The 21,711-nt window shown below is 44.5% G+C and overlaps 1 protein-coding gene across 2 annotated transcripts; it reads right to left on the bottom strand.

The window, feature by feature from the left end:
• Positions 1 to 1,321: 1,321 nt before the first annotated feature.
• Positions 1,322 to 21,345, bottom strand: LOC118359968 (translocation protein SEC62-like). Of its 2 annotated transcripts, XM_052463381.1 has the most exons (9): positions 21,228 to 21,345; positions 17,221 to 17,329; positions 10,259 to 10,364; positions 9,809 to 9,942; positions 9,705 to 9,757; positions 9,450 to 9,545; positions 8,871 to 8,931; positions 7,087 to 7,206; positions 1,322 to 5,285 (listed from the first exon to the last, which is right to left on the bottom strand). In XM_052463381.1, the coding sequence occupies exons 1-9, from the start codon at positions 21,261 to 21,263 to the stop codon at positions 4,795 to 4,797; spliced, it is 1,206 nt and encodes a 401-aa protein (XP_052319341.1). In that variant the 5' UTR covers positions 21,264 to 21,345; the 3' UTR covers positions 1,322 to 4,794. The 2 variants fall into 2 exon arrangements, with proteins under 2 accessions (XP_052319341.1, XP_035594818.1); XM_035738925.2 differs by having other exon boundaries at positions 9,705 to 9,942.
• Positions 21,346 to 21,711: the final 366 nt, after the last annotated feature.

Below are 21,711 nucleotides of genomic sequence, written 5' to 3'. Positions count from 1 at the left end.
CCAAAAGTTTTGAGAATTACATAAATATTAATTTTCACAAAGTCTGCTGCCTCAGTTTGTATGATGGCAATTTACAAATACTCCAGAATGTTATGAAGAGTGATCAGATGAATTGCAATGAATTGCAAAGTCCCTCTTTGCCATGCAAATGAACTGAATCCCCCAAAAACATTTCCACGGCATTTCAGCCCTGCCACAAAAGGATCAGCTGACATCATGTCAGTGATTCTCTCATTAACACAGGTGTGAGTGTTGACGAGGACAAGGTTGGAGATCACTCTGTCATGCTGATTGACTTCGAATAACAGACTGGAAGCTTCAAAAGGAGGGTATTGCTTGGAATCATTGTTCTTCCTCTGTCAACCATAGTTACCTGCAAGGAAACACATGCCATCATTTATTTTCACAAAAAGGGCTTCACATCGAAAACATCGATGTTTTGAGTCCATGGCCAGGAAAATCCCCAGACCTTAATCCCATTGAGAATTTGTGGTCAATCCTCAAGGGGCGGGTTGACAAACAAAAACCCACAAATTCTGACAAACTCCAAGCATTGATTATGCAAGAATTGGCTGCCATCAGTCAGGATGTGGCCCAGAAGTTAATTGACAGCATGCCAGGGCAGATTGCAGAGGTCTTGAAAAAGAAGGGTCAACACTGCAAATATTGACTATTTGCATCAACTTCATGTAATTATCAATAAAAACCTTTGACACTTATGAAATGTTTGTAATTATACTTCAGTATTCCATAGTAACATCTGACAAAAATATCTAAAGACACTGAAGCAGCAAACTTTTGGCCATGAATGTACACAATCCATGTCTCAATTGTCTCAAGGCTTACAAATCCCTCTTTAACCTCATCCACACTGATTGAAGTGGATTTAACAAGTGACCTGGTCAGTCTGTCAGGGGTATCAAACTCTGCCTAGTGTCTGCAGGTTTTAGTTTTATCCTTTAAATACGTAAACAACCAGGTGAGGGGCGTTCCTTACTAACTAGTGGCCTAGTACAAGGGAGGAGAGAAAAACACGCAGATTCTGGGACCTCAGTGGACAGTTTGACATGTGGTCTTTGTCATGGAAAAAACATGTCCTGTCCACTCAGTGTATAAAAGGCTAAGTAGAGCCAGGTGGCAAGAGTCAATTGTGTGTTGCTGTCAGTAACCAGCCCCTGGATTATCCATTAGCTTTTTTTGGAAGAGGACCTATTCATGTAATTGACACACTAAGCTTGGGGTAGATGAAAAACAGGTCATTTGAAATGCAACATTTCATTCAAGCACCAACAATTCATGCAAATAAGACCGGAAACTCAACTGCTTTCTATATTTTTATTGCAATAAGATACAGATATACTTCCAGACATTCAATTAATGACATTATATTGAAATATTGCAAGAGACAGTCCTCAATGATATTGATTCAAATATGAACAACTAAGTGACTAATGACATTTAACAGATAAAACGACGTTTTTTTCTTCCAGAAATGTAATGGAATAAAGCAGTATAGATTAATACTACAATATACAACCGACTGGTAACTGTGCAAGAAGAAGACTCAAGAACAATGAGATTTTCATGAAATAGTTCATAATACAGCTACTGGCAACTTGGGGCACGTTCGTAAATTCACTCTGGCGATCTACTCCTATTTCAGAGCACTCTCGTTTGACTGTGCCAGAGCGCAGAATAACTGATGAATTTACGAACGCTCAACACCTGTTGAATATGCCCGGTGTCAGTAAACGTCGGCAAAAAAAAGAAGAAAAGCGTAATAAAATTGTTTCCAGCAGCAGTTAGTCACCAACGCTCTGGATAACATGAAAACAGGCTAAATCAGTTCTGCTAGGACGAGAAATTTTCAGTGGGGTTTGTGTCTGGAAGTTGCTAGCAAGCTTGGGTGCTTGACTACTGTTGTGAGGTCAGAACGCTCGGATCAACCCTCCTCGGTCAGAGTGTCTAGTGTGCATCCTGAATACTCCGAGATGAATGAAAAACGCTCTGAATTTACCAACGCCCAGAGGCCACTCTGGAACTCCTGACTGAATTTACGAATGCACTCTTTGCTCTCCAGAAGACATCATCAGGAAACAGAAAAGCATTGAAAATGAACACACACAAAAAAAAATACTGAAAAGAGACCAACTACACAGTGTGCAGTTGTATGTAGTACACTTGTAATTGTACATGAGCCACGCACAGTTGAATAAAGTTCAGGGAAACACAACAATTAAGAAACAAAATGGAGATCTACAGAGGTCAACAAGCTCTGAGAACGGGGAAAGCAAGAGGTGCTTGTACCCTTTTTCACACTACTGACCAGTTCACCGAGCTGCACTGCGCTCGCCTGGTTACGCATCCAAGCATAGTTCCAGGAACCGACCATCACTACCGTTTGATTTGACAAGATTGTGTGAAAAGGGTATGAGTCTGGAAGATACTCCTCAGTCTAGACATTAAGTCCATCTGTGTAGAGTGTGGGATATCCAAATCATCAAGTGACTCCTTTCCCTTGCTCTCACAAGCTCCGCTCTACCATTCCACAGCGGGGTGAACTTTCTTCCCAGAACATTGTGTGTGGAACAGCAATATAAAATATTACGCAATCCACTGCTAACGGGTTTCTCAACCACAAGTTAATCATTCACTTATGGCAAGAAGCAAACATGTGTGGGACTTGCTGTAAGTAGCCACATAGCTAGGTTTTCTATATACATTCCTCTACCACAAAATAAATGACAAAAATCGATCAATATCAACCAGATCAAAAATAGGTAGTCCATCTGATCATATATCCACACATTAAATATTAAACATTTCTGGTGAGAGTCCCCAATAATGAGAGTACAATACACTCTTGACAATATGCCTATTGGTGGTCAAAATGATAGTAAAAAAAAAGAAAAAAGAGCAAAATAAACATTACTGAAAATAAGTTGATACCCCCCAAAAAAAGGATTCTGTTCAAGTTGAACCAAGCGGGCTCATAATTTATCAATTCAAAATATATTTGATATAGAATTCCTTATATAAATGACATCTTTATGTTTTTAAATATCGTCCTCACTAGCTTCTAAAACAACTCCAGCCAAAAAGAATGCAACCTTACGAACAGACAGTATTGGACCACAGCCCCCATAATGCAACACTACAGAGAATTGGACCTCGACCACATTGGTTTCCAATGAAGTCCCCATGCATTCACATGGATCTCCATCGTTGTCAGCTAGCATGACTAGAATACCAATGAAGGCAACACAACAAAAGCTATCATGAAAGTATGGGCATCCGAGTTGAACTGACAATACTATTACAAGCGATCGTAGAATGAGTATAGTAAGCTTCAGGACATATTGCCTGCTTTGCATGGCTTAGATAGAACTGAAGGGAGAAGGGGATTGATGTCTACACACTAATGTCTTGGCTCCTATACTGCGCTGCGTTTCTAAGGTGCAAAAGGTTTGGAATTTGACACAATCGTTTACAAAAATGAATAAATGTACCAAAAACCCTTGCTGACACTTTTGACATGTCTTCCCGTATGAAAACAACATGCATTGTAACAACAATTAACGTGTTTGGCACTTTAATTTTGATGTCCGATTCTAAATGATGAATAGAAAACTTTAAGAACAAGTTTCCCATTCCATCTTTGCTGTCTGTATGTGCGTGGCCTCAGAATACATTTCTTCTAGAAAGTGGCATCTCAAACGACCTGTTTTATTTTTGTTGTCCGACTGCTTGTAATGGACATGACTCTTATAAGCTCTGGTTTTACGTGTGTCTTTGTGTACAGAACCGATCATTATCAACCGAACATTTCTCATTGAAAATAAGTACCGCAAAGAACCACAAGGATGTTTATTGTTAATGATGTTCATCTGCCGCCGCCATTTTTTTTTCTTCATTCTTTTGTTCTCTCGCCCGACATATTTCAGCAAAACCCCCAATAAGTGAGGTCTTTGTGGTGGGTAAACTATGGATTTTGGTCCATCCACATTAGTTATAGTGGCGTAGCCAACGGTTGGTCAATCGTAACGTCCGATGGCTGCCGAGGGGAGATCAGACTCATAAAAAACAAGAGTTGAACTGTGTACAGAGGGCCAGATGCCACTGCTAGTACAGGACCTTGGCCCAGTTGGGTGACAATAGACCAAAGGGAAATGGTGAAAATGTGTATATTTTGGTTCCCATTTCAATTTAGTTACTGTGTTTTGCAGCTACTGGACACAACACTGGGCTTAGCCTAACCATGATTGTACAAATCGCACGTTGTTCATAAAACAACAGTCTGGATTTGAGGGGTAGGTAGACAAGATGGCAGTACTTCCCCAAGTAAAAACAATTCCATAGCTCCAATTCCCTCGCCTGTGGAAATTGACAAGAGACATACAAGGGAAGCATTGTAGCAATGGTAAACACAGAGTGGATGAGTTAACTAGAATGATATGGGATAACAGGCATAACGTGAGTACCGAAAAATAGGGGAAAAGTCAGGAGTACTAACATGACAACTTCCTCAGACAAACATCTGTTAAGTTAGTTTGCATTTCTCAGTTTAAATAAGCTGGGGATTTTAGAACCACAATAAGGCTTCTCTTTTCCACTGTTATAGCCATTTGACACCAGTGTCGATACTCAGACGTGGCATCTGTATAGTTGGTGGAAGATCGGAGCAGGCAAGATGGAGTTGTCTCGAGGCGAGGTTGACAAGACCCGGAGGAGGTGGGAGGTTGTCCTTGGAGGAGCACGAGGGTGGAGGAGGAGGAGGCGGCAGTGATAGAATGTTTATGTTTGAACAGGTACGGGCTCTCTCTCACCGTCTCCTTCCTGCTCTTCTTCATCCCCCCCTCCTTCTTCCTCCTCCTCCTCCGTGTGCTGCTCCAGCTCCTCGCGGGTGATCATCTCAAAGTCATTTCCATTGCTGTGCTGCGAGCCCTCGTCCTCACGCCGGTCGCTGTCTGTGTCAGAGCGCTCAGCGGTACTCGCTGACGTCCCCGTCCCCTTCGCCACCTCGCCTTCTTCCATCCCCTGTGGCAAGGGGCCCTCGTCTCCTTCCTCCTCTTCCTCCTCACCGTCACCCTCCTTCTCATCACTAGTCTTGCCCTCAGTCTTGTCCTGGCTCTTCTTGCTGGAGTCCCGCGGGCCCTTGTACTCGTGCGTGTAGAGCGGGCGGAAAGAGTCGATGAAGCCCACGTCAGCCGTGAGGTTGGGCAGGAACCAGAAGTGGTGGCGTCCGCCCGTCACCAGCCAGATGATCACAAACAGGATGCAGCGAGCTGAGGGGAGATAAACATTTGTCAAATGGCATTGTAATGTGCTGAGGGGAAGGAACGCAACCCTGTGACATCAGCTTTGGTGCCGTGTCACCCAGTTCGACTCAAGTCTCTAGGTAAACACAAGATAAATTATAAAAAGGTAAAAGAACTAAACGGAATTTTAACTTTATTGGAATTTCCTGTTAAATGGTTACTGCAAGATTCCGGCATTTAATTGGCTCGCAAAACTAACACTTAAGTTCTTGCATACTGCACACAGAGACATAGAAATGGTATCCACGAGTTCATCCGACTCTGTAAGTAGAACAAGGGCTTAATGTCAGAATCTGGCAGTATCCCTTTAAGGGTATTGGCAATATGGTGATGTGGGCGGGACTATTCAGCTGTGTGGAGAACAGGCCGTAGCTCAGGTGGCGGAGTTCCCTGATGGTCTTCTTGTCCTTCCTGCGACACCTGGTGTTATAGGTGTCCTGGAAGGCAGGAGGCATTGCTGTCAGCGGCAGTGGAGTTGCCGGACCAGGCTGTGATGCAGCCCGACAGTATGCTTTCGATGGTGCTCCTGTAGAACACAGTCCTCAGAGACGGGATACATTTCCTCAGCCTCCTGAGGTTGAAGAGTTGCTGTCGTGCCTTCACCACGGCGCCTGTGTGGTTTGACCATTTCAGCTCATCGGAGACGTGTACCCCGAGGAACTTGACGTTTTTGACTGTCTCCACAGCGGCCCTGTTGACGGAGAAGGGGCGGTGCCCAGCCTCGTTCCTCCTGAAGTCCACAATCAGCTCCTTTCTTATGCTGACGTTGAGGGAGAGATTGTTTACCTGGCACCACGCCAGCAGGGTCCTACCTCCTCTCTGTAGGCCGTCTCGTTGTTGGTAAACAGGCCTACTTCTGTCGTGTTGTCAGCGAACTTGATGAAGGAGTTGTAACTGTGTGCAGCCACGCAGTCATGGATATACAGGGAATACAGGAAGGGACTGAGGACACACCATTGTGAGGCCCCCCATGTTGAAGATCAGTGTGGAGGTGGTAATGTAGGCTGCGTTTGTCAAGAAGTTGAGGTGATGTGGTGTTTGACTAGCCTCTTGAAGCACTTCATGATGACAGAAGTGAGTGGTACATACATCCCCCGTGGAGACCATCAGCACGTAGCCCTCGCTGTCCTCGGTGGCTCACCCTTATGCTCCAAGCGTGAGAAAAAGGGGTTTAGCACTTCCGGTGTCTGTGACGCGATTGGCTTTCTTTTTGTAATCCGTGATCGTTAGAAGCCCCTGCCACATATGCCTCGTATCTGACCCGCTGAATTACACCTCCATTTTGTCCCTACACTTGTGTCTCGCATTTTTGTCGATCTGCGTGGGTCGTATTTGTGCTGTTTAACCATACAGTTATCCCAGGCCACTTTGCCCTGTTTATAAGCAGCATGTCTTTCCTTCAGTTTCACAACAAGGCTGCCATCAATCTACGTTTTTGGATTCCGGTAAGTTTTGAAAGATACCATCGGTATCACATCATCTCTTTATTTTTGTCGGTGTATTCAATGATGTTATCCCCAGATGCGACCTGGAATATATTCCAGTCCGCGTGATCAAAGCAACCTTGGAGCATGGATTCTGATTGGTCAGAACAGCGTTGTACAGACCTGACCACCGGAACATCCCTTTTGAGTGTTTGTTTGTAGGCAGGGAGGAGCAAAATGGAGTCGCAGTCTGATTTGCCGAAAGGAGGACGAGAGAAGGCTATTCGTTACACTATTTTTTAGTTGTACACAAGTGTCAAGAGGATGGGTGTTTTCTTTCTTACCAACAGCCAACAGCAGTATACTGGCCACGAAACAGCCTGCTGCCACGCTCAGGTAGTACACACCCACACGCATCTCAGCAGGCCACAGCGGGAAGAGAGTGGCCGCGATCACTGCAATTACTGGAAACAGAGACGCAGGCCTTAGTACAGTGGAAAATAAGCATTGTTATTCCCTTGACCAATTCATAGAGATGGGCATCTGAAATGTTGACCGTTCGAGTAATACCATTTTTTTCCCCGTAGTCAAATAAAAAAAAGTGACTTTTAGAACACAAGGACTGCACTGGAATTTTTTTTAGCATTTATCTGTATGCTAACAGTGTGCAACAATGCCCGATTTATCATAACCACGACAGATAACAGATCCTAATTGCCCCATATATACGCACACACGTCAATAAAAAAAACAAGTGCCATTTTAAGATTAATTTATTGAAACCGTAAAATCAACTAATTATATTATATATAATCTCCAAAGAAAATAAATCACAAAAAACGGCACTAACATCAACATGACGCTTGCTTGTAAAGGTTTATGGCTGTGCAACGGCCTAGCCTTGTTTAGTTAATTTCCCAAGCCCATACCACAGTCAAGAGGCTCCTATTTTATAGTATAAATCATGATGTAACATAACAGAATAAAATAGAACAGAATATTTTTCCAAATTGGAAAAAAAAAGTTGCCAGTGCTAATTGATGCGCGCCTGGAATAGTTATTCTCCGAGTGCTCGCTTGAAACTGGGCTCAATATGTCGAGGCGAAAACTTTTCTGGGTTACAAAACAGAATTTTCGATTGAGACGTTCGATTTAGTTTATTCTGCTATTCTTTGGAATGTAAAAAAATGTATTAACACTTCCACATTGAACGATGCTGATGAACTGCAGCCACTACATCTGTTAGGTGAGTAGACATAGGCTTAATGATTGAAAATACACGCCGTCTTTCTCAAACTCACGTTTTGGAATTTTTTTCACGGTCTATGTTTACAAGTGTTATAGCCTAGGCGCATTTATTCTAAATGGCACAAGCAGTTCGCAAAGTAGCCTAAGCAGGAAAAATTACGTGACGCAATTATTCCAAAACAGCTCATTGCCGGAACCACCTATCCCCCCTACTTCGGTCAACAAGTCCATTTTGAACGCGATAAAACTGTAGTCATTTGGCAAGGAATGTAGCTTGTGTATCCCATCAGTTAGATATGTTTTTATAGGCATTTATTTCTGTAGGCCTAACGGGAGCTTGTGTGCTCATTTAGCCTGCATGTGTAGAAGGAGTGATCAGAACGCAATTGCGTTAGTGAGACACAGAGGGGAAAGGGAATTTAGGGACTGAGTGATGCTTGGCTTGGTTTATTTTTTTTATTGTGCCTCGTAAATGCACATGTTTTTTATTTATTTTACCTTTACTAGGCAAGTAAGTTAAGAACAAATTCTTATTTTCAATGACGGCCTAGGAACAGTGGGTTAACTGCCTGTTCAGGGGCAGAACGACAGATTTGTACCTTGTCAGCTCGGGGATTCGAACTTGCAACCTTTCGGTTACTAGTCTAACGCTCTAACCACTAGGCTACCCTGCCGCCCCAAATGGAACACTAGAATCAAACACTAGAATCTTTAAGACAACGTTTCGACCTCTGGTTAGAGATGGAGTTTTGCCGTCCATTCCGACTACTCATGACCATCCCTACCAATTCAGCCGCAATTAGCAGTTATTTGTGAAAGAAAGTTTAATTAGTTATCAAAATGGAATATTCCAGGTAATTAATACTACAATTCCACTCACCCAGAATCAGTCCCATGGCAAAGGTTTTAAAATGGACTGGGTCGTAGATCCAAACAAATACCTGGAAAGTGGAGTAAATATGATAATTTTAAATTTCATTTTAGAAATAGTTTTTAATTTATCAATCACAGCGATTCACCGTTTTTTTACACATCACATGGTGAACTCTGTGCAACTCACATTGAACCTTTTGCCATCATATCATCATGTCATGCTTGCATGGCAAACTGACGCCACAAAGAATGTCTCTCATGGAGAATGTGCCTCATTACGTGCACCCCCTCAAACAGTTATCTTGTGAAAGTAAACTTGTTTTCTCTGGAATTCTCTCAAAATGCCACAGGGAAACACAAACACCAATGTGCTGAATTCATGCCACAAAGATCAGAATCTTCACTGTGTTTCAAAGTGAATATTACAACAATGACCTCTGGCTAAAATTTGAAATAAATTTGATTTGGCTACACGCCAACTGAAACATGCTCACTTTTCCAGAAAGTCCTGCTTTCATATTTTTACCCATCCTAATCTTTGGAGAGGCGGAGCCCTTTTCCCAGGATTCCTTGTGTTCCAACTCACCTCATTGCCATCCAAGAAGAGCTGATCCTCATGAGGCTCCAGTTTGAATTTCTTCTTCACGTCTTTTTTCTTCTTTGGCGTTCCGGGGCTATCGTCCTGAGCACAAATAAACAGTATGGACATATGGCCTTTATAAAAATAAAAATAAATACAATTCATCTCGATTCTATGACCAAACCACTTCAGTGGTCTAACCTGTTACAAACTATACAACATGTTCATAGCCTATATATTCAGTTCATTCAAATTACATACACTCTTCTCCTTCTTTACATCTGAAGCCTCTGCATCCTTCTTCTTCTCTTTCTCCTTCTTTACATCTGAAGCCTCTGCATCCTTCTTCTTCTCTTTCTCCTTCTTTACATCTGAAGCCTCTACATCCTTGGAATCCTTCTTCTTCTCTTTTTCTTTCTCCTTGTCTTTCTTGATGTCCTTCTCTGGCTTCTTCTTCATGACTTTTAGAGCACGGTGGAAGAATTGCTTCTTCAGCAGCCTGGAGGAGGAGAGCAGAAACACCGGAACACATAATTAAGATCAACCATGGTCAAATATTGTTCAGTGCTTCATCATATTGTTTCAGATGTTGTTGGGAGCCCCTGAAACCATTGGGAGCCCGTATAAAGTCCTTGTAGAACCTTTCACACTACACACATTTTGCCCCAATATTCGTATGCCTCGAACTTCCTAATTACATTGGGACAACATACACACATGAAAGTTGTAGTGAACAATGTGTAGTGTGAAAGCAACTTCTGTTCTAGTGTAGGGTGGTAGTTAGACAACTTCCAGCACTCCCACATTAGACTAACTTGTTGCAGTAGTCCACCACAGAGTCTCGGGTGGTGAACACGGCCTCCTCTCCCTTCTTGGCTTTGGCCCACTTGGAGTCCAGCAGACAGTCCACCGCCTTGGAGGCTGACAAAGGGAAACAGACAACCATGTTCAAAATGACATCAAAGGTGGTAGAGTGATACAGTACGTTGAAACTCAATGACTTGCATGCTATGAAAACATTCTGTAATCCTGGTCCCTGGGGATGTGTACAAAAACTCCTCTCCAACAGACAGCACGTCACAGATATTTAAAACAACGACTGTGCAGCATTTACTGACACCAACGACTGTGAAGCATTTACTGACACTGTTGACAGAATAGGTCTGCTATGGGGCTAAAGTCATTGGGCAAATGTAAACATTGGCAGGTCAACAGTACTACTATGAGATATAGTGAGAGATTCTGGGTCAAAGGTTAACTCTATTCCAACCCGCAACTCAGCAGGACCGGAAGAAATAACAAATAAATGCCAATTGTCGTCTCTCACACCAAGACACCGTCGTCATTAGTTCCCTTACTACCAAGACACCGTCGTCATTAGTTCCCTTACTACCAAGACACCGTCGTCATTAGTTCCCTTACTACCAAGACACCGTCGTCATTAGGCCTACTACCAAGACACCATCGTCATTAGTTCCTACTACCAAGACACCGTCGTCATTAGTTCCCTTACTACTAAGACACCGTCGTCATTAGTTCCCTTACTACCAAGACACCATCGTCATTAGGCCTTACTACCAAGACACCGTCGTCATTAGTTCCCTACTACCAAGACACCATCGTCATTAGGCCTACTACCAAGACACCGTCGTCATTAGGCCTACTACCAAGACACCGTCGTCATTAGGCCTACTACCAAGACACCGTCGTCATTAGGCCTACTACCAAGACACCGACGTCATTAGTTCCTTACTACTAAGACACCGACGTCATTAGTTCCTACTACTAAGACACCGTCGTCATTAGTTCCTTACTACCAAGACACCGTCGTCATTAATTCCTTACTACCAAGACACCGTCGTCATTAGTTCCCTCCTGATTCTGCCTCCTCAACCCTCCTCCCTTCCCCTTTCTACCAAGACACCGTCTCTTAGTTCCCTTATCTTCCAAGACACCGGCTCGGTCCTCCCTTCTACCAAGACACCGTGGCTCATTAGTTCATTGCGAGCTCAAGACAGGGCTCCGGGCATTAGTTCCCGGAAATGGAGGAAGACACCGCCTCCCTGCGGACCTGGCATCCTTTCACTACCTCACCGCTCTACATTTTTCCTCTGTCTCTACTAAGACACTTTCTACCACTCTAAATTCCAAGCATCTGCCTCCCTAACCCAAGAAGCTCTTTGCCACCTTCTCCTCCCTCCTGAATTCTTCCCCCTCCTACTCTGACAGATGACTTAGTTCCCTTTTAAAAGAAGGTCGACGACATCCGTTCCTCGTTTGCTAAGTCAAGACACCGCTGGTTCTGCCCTTACACTGACCTACCCTGTGCTCTGACCTCTTTCCCCCTCTCTCTCCAGATGAAATCTCGCGTCTTAGTTCCCGGACTACCAAGACACCGCCCGTCATTAGTTCCTTACTACCAAGACCATTTCATTAGACCTTCTCCTTACCAAGACACCGTCGCTCATCAACTTCCCTGACTACCAAGACACGTCCCTTCCGTCTTCAAAGACACCGTTGCACCCCTTCTGAAAAAACCAAGACACCGATCCCTCCGATGTCAACAACTACAGACCAGACCCTTCTTTCTTTTCTCTCCAAACACTCTTGAACGTGCCGTCCTTGGTTCCTCTCCCAAGACATCTCTCTCAGAATGACCTTCTATCCAAACAGTCAGGTTTCAAGACTAGTCATTCAACTGAGACACTCTTCTCTGTATCACGGAGTTCCCCGCACTACTAAGACACCTCTCTCTCCTCTGTTCTCATCCTTCTAGACCTATCGGCTTAGCCTTCTACTAAGACACCGTGAACCATCAGTTCCTCCTACTACCAAGACACCTCTCAGAGTTCCATACTACCAAGACACCATCGCTTAATTCCCTTACTACCAAGACACCGTCGTCATTAGTTCCCTTACTACCAAGACACCAGGTGGCGTGGCGAGAATCTTAATTCCCACTACCAAGACCACTGGTGTCCCCATTAGGCTCTGTTCTACCAAGACACTCTCCTATTCTCGCTATACACCAAGTCACTTGGCTCTGTCATAACCTCACATGGTTCCCTATCATTACTATGCAAGACACCGTCACACAATTAATCTTCTCCTTTCCCCTTCTGACACCAGGTGGCGATTAGTTCCTGCATGTCTGGCGACACCAGTGTGGATGTTCACCACCTCAAGCTGAACACCGGCAAGACGGAGTTCCTCTTCCTACCAAGACACTGCCCGTCCATGATCTCCAATACCAAGACACAACTCCATTGTGTCCTCCTCCCAAGACACGCTAAGAACCTTAGTTCCTGGACCAAGACACCCTGTCGTTCCCTCAACTACCAAGACACAAGGCGGTGGCCCGTTCCTACCAAGACACCGGTTCATGCTAGTTCCCTTACTACCAAGACACCGCATTAGTTCCCTACTACTAAGACACCGTCTAGTTCCATTAGTTCCCTTACTACCAAGACACCGTGGCGTCATTAGTTCCCTTACTACTAAGACACCGTCGGTTCCCTCCGTCGTCAGGTTCCTAATACCAAGACACTTGTCATCTTCCCGGATTACTGACACCTCGCTGTTCCTGGGCTCCAAGACACTGTGCCATTAAACCCTTACAACTCATCCAAGACACGCCGCAGTTCCCGTCTGGTGTTCCAAGACACTTCCCAAGTTCCCTCACTACAAGACACCGTCTCCTTAGTTCCCTTCCACTGGACACCCAGTTGAAGCTAGTTCCGCTTACAAGACCATGGTGCTTAGTTCCTTACGGACCTGTGAGACACCGCTGTCAGTACCTCCAGGCTCTGATCAGGCCCTACACTACCAAGACAAGGGCACTCGTTCAGTTCCCTCTGGCCTGCTCGCCAAGACACCGCTCAGCTCAGTCAAAACTGTTCGCCTCCCCAATAGTGGAACTCCCCCACGACGCCAGTGGACACACTCCCTCACGACGCCAGGACAAGACACCGTCAATCATTAGTTCCGGAGATACCAAGACACCACCTCTTTAGTTCCTAGGATAGGATAAAGACACCTCCCCCCCTTAAAATATTTAGATGCACTATTGACACCGTGGCTGTTCCACTGGATGTCCAAGAATGCACCATTTGTAGTTCCCTGGACTAAGACACGTCTGCTAAATGACTTAAATGTAATGTAAATGTAATTAGTTCCCTTACTACTAAGACACCGTCGTCATTAGTTCCCTTACTACCAAGACACCGTCGTCATTAGTTCCTTACTACCAAGACACCGTCGTCATTAGTTCCTTTACTACCAAGACACCGTCGTCATTAGTTCCTTACTACCAAGACACCGTCGTCATTAGTTCCCTTACTACCAAGACACCGTCGTCATTAGTTCCTTACTACCAAGACACCGTCGTCATTAGTTCCCTTACTACCAAGACACCGTCGTCATTAGTTCCCTTACTACCAAGACACCGTCGTCATTAGTTCCCTTACTACCAAGACACCGTCGTCATTAGTTCCCTTACTACCAAGACACCGTCGTCATTAGTTCCCTTACTACCAAGACACCGTCGTCATTAGTTCCCTTACTACCAAGACACCGTCGTCATTAGTTCCCTTACTACCAAGACACCGTCGTCATTAGTTCCCTTACTACTAAGACACCGTCGTCATTAGTTCCCTTACTACCAAGACACCGTCGTCATTAGTTCCCTTACTACCAAGACACCGTCGTCATTAGTTCCCTTACTACCAAGACACCGTCGTCATTAGTTCCCTTACTACCAAGACACCGTCGTCATTAGTTCCCTTACTACCAAGACACCGTAGTCATTAGTTCCCTTACTACCAAGACACCGTAGTCATTAGTTCCCTTACTACTAAGACACAGTCGTCATTAGTTCCCTTACTACTAAGACACAGTCGTCATTAGTTCCCTTACTACCAAGACACCGTCGTCATTAGTTCCCTTACTACCAAGACACCGTCGTCATTAGTTCCTTACTACCAAGACACCGTCGTCATTAGTTCCCTTACTACCAAGACACCGTCGTCATTAGTTCCCTTACTACCAAGACACCGTCGTCATTAGTTCCTTACTACCAAGACACCGTCGTCATTAGTTCCCTTACTACCAAGACACCGTCGTCATTAGTTCCCTTACTACCAAGACACAGTCGTCATTAGTTCCCTTACTACTAAGACACCGTCGTCATTAGTTCCCTTACTACCAAGACACCGTCGTCATTAGTTCCCTTACTACCAAGACACCGTCGTCATTAGTTCCCTTACTACCAAGACACCGTCGTCATTAGTTCCCTTACTACCAAGACACCGTCGTCATTAGTTCCCTTACTACTAAGACACCGTCGTCATTAGTTCCCTTACTACTAAGACACCGTCGTCATTAGTTCCCTTACTACCAAGACACCGTCGTCATTAGTTCCCTTACTACTAAGACACCGTCGTCATTAGTTCCCTTACTACTAAGACACCGTCATCATTAGTTCCCTTACTACCAAGACACCGTCGTCATTAGTTCCCTTACTACTAAGACACCGTCGTCATTAATTCCCTTACTACTAAGACACCGTCGTCATTAGTTCCCTTACTACTAAGGCCCAGATTTATCCTGACCAAGAAAAACTTCAGGCCTCAGGTAAAGATGCACTACGCAGAAAACGCTCTGCCATTTCCTGGTTGCTTAAGTTCTAATAGTTCGCCCAAGTTTACGTGACAAAACAAGCAAGTATAGTGCAGAAAATTACAGGAAGCATAGAAATTGCGCACATAGAACAGATCTACAGCTTCTTAGACTTGCATTCAATGAGATCTGTCATTCAATAAACACATTTCTATGTGAATTGGGTTGGGTCGGTCCAAAAATTATATATTGCAGCTTTAAAGTCTAAAATTGGGGTTTTCCTTGTCAAGTGGTCAAAAAAAAAAAAAACCCACTTCTTTAATCCCCAAAAAGTGTTTCTCAAACCAGTCCCCGCAATGATAGCCTATTTGAAGTAGAGATATTCCAACTAGAGGTCGGCCGATTAATCGGAATGGCCGGCCGATTTCAAGTTTTCATAACAATCTGTAATCGGCATGTTTGAACACAGATCATGACCGATTACATTGCACTCCACGAGGAGACTGCGTGGCAGGCTGACTACCTGTCATGCGAGTGCAGCAAGGAGCAAAGGTAAGGTGCTAGCTAGCATTAAACACATCTTATAATTAAAAATCAATCTTATCATATTGGATGTTCTTATAGGCACTTTAGTATTGCCAGGGTAATAGTATAGCTTCCGTCCCTCTCCTCGCCCCTACCTGGGCTCGAACCAGGAACACATCGACAAGAGCCACCCTCGAAGCAACGTTACCCATGCAGAGCAAGGGGAATAACTACTCCAAGTCTCAGAGCGAGTGACGTTTGAAAAGCTATTAGCGCGCACCCCGCTAACTAGCTAGCCATTTCACATCGGTTACACCAGCCTAATCTCGGGAGTTGATGGGCTTGAAGTCATAAACAGCGCAATGCTTGAAGTACAGCAAAAACACACAAAAGTGCTGATTGAATGAATGCTTACGAGCCTGCTGGTGCCTGCCATCGCTAAGTCAGACTGCTCTATCAAATATCCAATCATAGACTTAATTATAACATAACACACAAAAATACGAGCCTTCGGTCATTAATATGGTCGAATCCGGAAACTATCATCTCGAAAACAAGACGTTTATTCTTTCAGTGAAATACGGAACTATTCCTTATTGTATCTAATGGGTGGCATCCATAAGTCTAGATATTCCTGTTACATTGCACAACCTTCAATGTTATGTCATAATTACGTAAAAGTCTGGAAAATTAGGCGCCCAAACTGTTGCATATACCCTAACTCTGCGGGCAATGAACGCAAGAGAAGTAACAATTTCACCTGGTTAATATTGCCTGCTAACCTCGCTTTCTTTTTGCTAAATATGCAGGTTTAAAAACATATACTTCTGTGTATTGATTTTAAGAAAGGCATTGATGTTTAAGGTTCGGTACTCATTGGAGCAAGGACAGTCCTTTTTCGCGAATACGCACCGCATCGATTATCTGCAATGCAGGGCAGGCCAGATAAACTAGTAATATCATCAACCATGTGTAGTTAACTAGTGATAATGATTGATTTTTTAGATAAGTTTAATGCTAGCTAGCAACTTAACTTGGCTTACTGCATTCGCGCAACAGGCAGGCTCCTCGTGGAGTGCAATGGAATCAGGTGGTTCGAGCGTTGGACTAGTTAACTGTAAGGCTGCAAGACTGAATCCCCGAGCTGACAAGGTGAAAACCTGTCATTCTGCCCCTGAACAAGGCAGTTAACCCACCGTTCCTAGAAATACAGATTTCCGATTTGTTATGAAAACTTGAAATCAGCCCTAATTAAAATCGTCCATTCGGATTAATTGGTCGACCTAAAATTTTTTATATATTAGGGTGTCGACCGAATATGATTTTTCGATACTGATTATTGCTGATATATATAAATGTTTTGAAATGGGCCGATTAATTGGTATCAGCCTTTTTTGGTCCTCCAATAATCAATATCGAAAAATCATATTCGGTCGACCTCTAATTCCAACAGTACAAACCTGATTCAACTAGGCCTAGTCACAGCTTGATGGTAGTTTAAGATACTTTAAGAACAGTGTGTGCTAGTACTGAAAGATCAAATGCTGTGGGGACAGGCACCAACTGCCGCTGACTAGTTGGAGAATCGATGTCCTAAATGAGTGAACGAACGAGAGCGTATGAACGGAGCACTGACCGATGAAGTAGTCCACCCGGTGGCCCATCATGTTGGTGGACTTGGTGGGGCAGTTGAAGCGGAGGTACTTGGCCACCGCCTTCTCCTCCTTGGTGGGCTCACTCACCTCCTACACAGTGAGGAAAAGGGGAAATCACAAGTCTGTGTGCTACAATGCCATGTTGAGTTGAATACCGTCAATACTTACTCTTCTGCTGCTCCTGCCCCTTTATGTCATTTAGCAGATGCTTTTATCCAAAGAGACTTGCGTGCATATATTATACGCATGGGTAGTCCCAGGAATCAAACCAAATACCCTGGCGTTTCAAGCACCATGCTCTACCACCAACTGAGCTGCAGGGGCACCATGCTCTACCACCAACTGAGCTGCAGGGGCACCATGCTCTACCACGAACTGAGCTGCAGGGGCACCATGCTCTACCACCAACTGAGCTGCAGGGGCACCATGCTCTACCACCAACTGAGCTGCAGGGGCACCATGCTCTACCACCAACTGAGCTGCAGGGGCACCATGCTCTACCACCAACTGAGCTGCAGGGGCACCATGCTCTACCACCAACTGAGCTGCAGGGGCACCATGCTCTACCACCAACTGAGCTGCAGGGGCACCATGCTCTACCAACTGAGCTACAGGGGCACCATGCTCTACCACCAACTGAGCTGCAGGGGCACCATGCTCTACCACCAACTGAGCTACAGGGGCACCATGCTCTACCAACTGAGCTACAGGGGCACCATGCTCTACCACCAACTGAGCTACAGGGGCACCATGCTCTACCAGGGGGGCACCATGCTCTACCACCAACTGAGCTACAGGGGCACCATGCTCTACCACCACTGAGCTACAGGGGCACCATGCTCTACCACCAACTGAGCTGCAGGGGCACCATGCTCTACCACCAACTGAGCTGCAGGGGCACCATGCTCTACCACCAACTGAGCTACAGGGGCACCATGCTCTACCACCAACTGAGCTGCAGGGGCACCATGCTCTACCACCAACTGAGCTACAGGGGCACCATGCTCTACCAACTGAGCTACAGGGGCACCATGCTCTACCAACTGAGCTACAGGGGCACCATGCTCTACCAACTGAGCTACAGGGGCACCATGCTCTACCAACTGAGCTACAGGGGCACCATGCTCTACCAACTGAGCTACAGGGGCACCATGCTCTACCAACTGAGCTACAGGGGCACCATGCTCTACCAACAACTGAGCTACAGGGGTACCATGCTCTACCACCATCTGAGCTACAGGGGTACCATGCTCTACCACCATCTGAGCTACAGGGGTACCATGCTCTACCACCATCTGAACTACAGGAGCACCATGCTCTACCACCAACTGGGCAACAGGGGCACCATGCTCTACCACCAACTGGGCAACAGGGGCACCATGCACTACCACCAACTGGGCTACAGGGGCACCATGCTCTACCACCAACTGAGCTACAGGGGCACCATGCTCTACCAACTAAGCTACAGGAGCACCATACTCTACAAACTGAGCTACAAATGACAAATGGATTAGGGTGAAGTTGCAACTAGACTCTTATCCTGGGCCAGTTTAGCATTTTCCCTACTAATGGTTAAGGTTAGAATTGGGGGGAGGGGGGCTGACATCCAGCATATGACCACGTGGTGTTGAATGACATTCATGAATTGAAGCATTTCATATGATTTCTAAAGAAGCATTTATAAAATCAACAAAATGGAATGATGTAACAGGCTATTTCACTGGGAAATCCAGAAATAGTCGTATTATGGTGATATATGGGACTGTAGTTCTTGTTTTGGACATTACAGACAACGAACACAAACTATCATTGGTCAATTCCCTCACACCCCCCTCCATTTTGCTCAGTTTCATAATCTCCTGCTCCATGCCTACTGACTGAATATGGCCAAGGTCCGACACTGAAGCCAGTACTGCCTGCTAACATGGAGGGGAATGAGAGAGCATCAGCACAATGAGATTCAGTCCTGCCTGTTGCTGCCTCTGGCCCAGCTTGCTGGCTTCGCGCTATACAGTACATGATGAAGCAAGGAGGGCTTAGAAACAGGGGTTTGGTTAAGGTATGGGCATCATCAGTCACAAAATATAGACACACGAGGCCCCACGAAATGGAAAAAACTCCCGTCTCTACCTGAGCCTATCCTATGAATATGATGAGAGGGACTTAGGCCACCCTCGCTTCCCCTATGAAAGACAGTTCTGTTCAGTATGGCCCACCATAACAAAAGCATTACGCAATAGGCAAACTAAAACCTGTGTTCTTCTTGGAAATATAAGGCAGTAGATTATCTCCTCGTTTCACAACGTTGTCTTGATAGTCCCTACTCTTTCAGGCACAGCTGCCCCCTCTCTCAGCTGCCCACGTCGTGGCCAAATAAAATTAAAGTCCAAATCTGGTTACAGTCAAATAGTTGATGAGGATAGCATAGCCACTGCCAGCAATCAAACCTGTCTAGTGTTTTGTTCAATGTTTATGCTCACCGAAAGTTCACATCACTCATCATAGTAATAAAGCAACATAGTAATCAGTTACTCAAAACATGTGTTTTTCCCTTACCATCTCATGAGACAGAGCTCGAGATAATAAAAAGAGAGCAAACTGGATATAAAGGAATAGATGTAATTTCAACTATTGCATAATAACATACCCTGTTCTCGCAGCCAGGAGAAGGACATATGGAATATTAGGCCATTTTTTTTTACCACTGACAGCCAAGGTGTCGCCTATCAGCTGTTGTTGATGCATGTCAAGGTGATGTGAACCTGTTGCGTAATTTGGCAATGACCAGAAAGCCTGAATTGTGTGTAATCCATTCGATTAACTTCCATTACACTACAGTAAGGTAGGTTATTGTCATCAGGTTGTCGAGTTGCATTTCGTGTGTGGGCATGACTTTGAGGGTGGGTATAATTTGCAGAATGTTCCAAAAGGAATTGGTTCCAAAAACTTGGTTAAGTACAAGGTTGTCAACAAACAACGCATACAAATTTGCATGATCAATTCAACTAACTAGATAGGCATCAACTCACCACGTAGCTTATTCTTAATGTTTGTCCATAGGCTACCGGAGACATTTTTCGGAATAAACGTGGTGAGTGAAAACAAAGTAGCCCACTCCCTACCCGGTATCTTATTCTACTGCTATACAACTTTGTATGAGTTGTTTATTGGCAAACTTGTTATTTACATAGTTTTTTGGAACAGATTCCTGTTGGAACGTAACACAAATTATACCCACCCAGAGTTTGTCTCAAACAACTGAGAGGGACTTACCCCAAATTGCAAAACTATTGCAATTTGTACAATGACCAAATGCACCACGTCAACGTAGTTTTAAATTAAGACTATTCTCGTGTGGCCATCAAACATTAATTAATGAGGATCAGTGGCATTTGGCTTGCCAAAACAGTAACATTAGTTAGCTATTTATATATTCCAAAACACGTCTTGGCTTCACATCTGGATGCCCGCCATGAAACCGCAACTTGCTTTCCTATCATTGTTATGGTAACGTTAGCTGGCGAGTTTTGTTAGTAGCTGGTAGCAAAGCTAGTTGGCTACGGGTTTGCGCTAGCTTTCTCTACCGGGTTTCTGAGATATCCTGGCTAACTAGCAAATTGTACATACCTAATGTTACTGTAACGTGACCTACCTAATATCTACCTCCTCTTCAGCAAAATGTTGTATTATCCGGTAACGTTCGCTAACTAGCTAGGTAATGTTCTGAAATATAGCTTGCTATTGCTATTTGAAATATTCGTGTTACAGATAAATGTTACGCAAAATGACTTCCTGCAAAATGAAATATTTCAGTCGTTAGCTGCTAGCACAGCTTTTCGCCTATTATCAACAGCATCGAATCGCTAGCAGCATTACCATACTAGAAAACTAGTCTGTTGCGGGAAATATTTCAATCTTGAAAATAAACTCTCTGTAATACATCCAAGCAAAAACTATCTTCTTCCAGTTAGCGTTAAAATGATTTTACCTGGATACGTTTCTTATGCCTCCTGCGCTCCGCCATGATTCTCCAACACAGCTCCTTTGACGTGTAATCACGTAGTACGTACGGGGAATATCGCGAGAGCAAAATGCCCCCCCCCCCCAAAAAAATGTTACGTTCCAAACAGGTTCCTGCAATAACGTCCCTTTGTTATTTTTTGGTGGGGTTTATCGGCGGTTGACATCCAACGTTATAGTGCATTACCGCCACCTACTGTACTGGAGTGTGGGCCAGAGACAGGGAGAAACTAAATCCTACCTGCCAGCCCCGTTGCTCATAAAAAAAAGAGAACAAAATATTTGAGACTATATCTAATGACGTTCTACTCAATATACTCTTTAAACTAATTTCCTGTATCCCTTTCTCCCTGATCCGATAATTCATTGCCAGCTGCTGTCTCCTAATCTGCAATGGCATTTCCCCATCTCCATCTGTAGTGCAGCCACTGGGGACGTCCAACACGCCCCCA

The sequence above is a fragment of the Oncorhynchus keta genome, chromosome 15, assembly GCF_023373465.1.
Source record: "Oncorhynchus keta strain PuntledgeMale-10-30-2019 chromosome 15, Oket_V2, whole genome shotgun sequence".
Lineage (NCBI taxonomy): Eukaryota > Metazoa > Chordata > Actinopteri > Salmoniformes > Salmonidae > Oncorhynchus > Oncorhynchus keta.
Note: the sequence above shows the minus strand (reverse complement) of the source record. Positions and strands in the feature narration are given on the sequence as shown.

What these genes read in the sequence shown, in the direction of transcription:
- LOC118359968 (XM_035738925.2), bottom strand. Translation starts at nt 21,263, where the DNA reads ATGGCGGAGCGCAGGAGGCATAAGAAACGTATCCAG. An exon ending in ATGTAAAGAAGGAGAAGAGT is followed by an intron (nt 9,546 to 9,704) that starts GTATGTAATTTG and finishes ATTTGTGCTCAG; the next exon opens with GACGATAGCCCCGGAACGCC. An exon ending in TATACTGCTGTTGGCTGTTG is followed by an intron (nt 5,286 to 7,086) that starts GTAAGAAAGAAA and finishes ATCTCCCCTCAG; the next exon opens with CTCGCTGCATCCTGTTTGTG.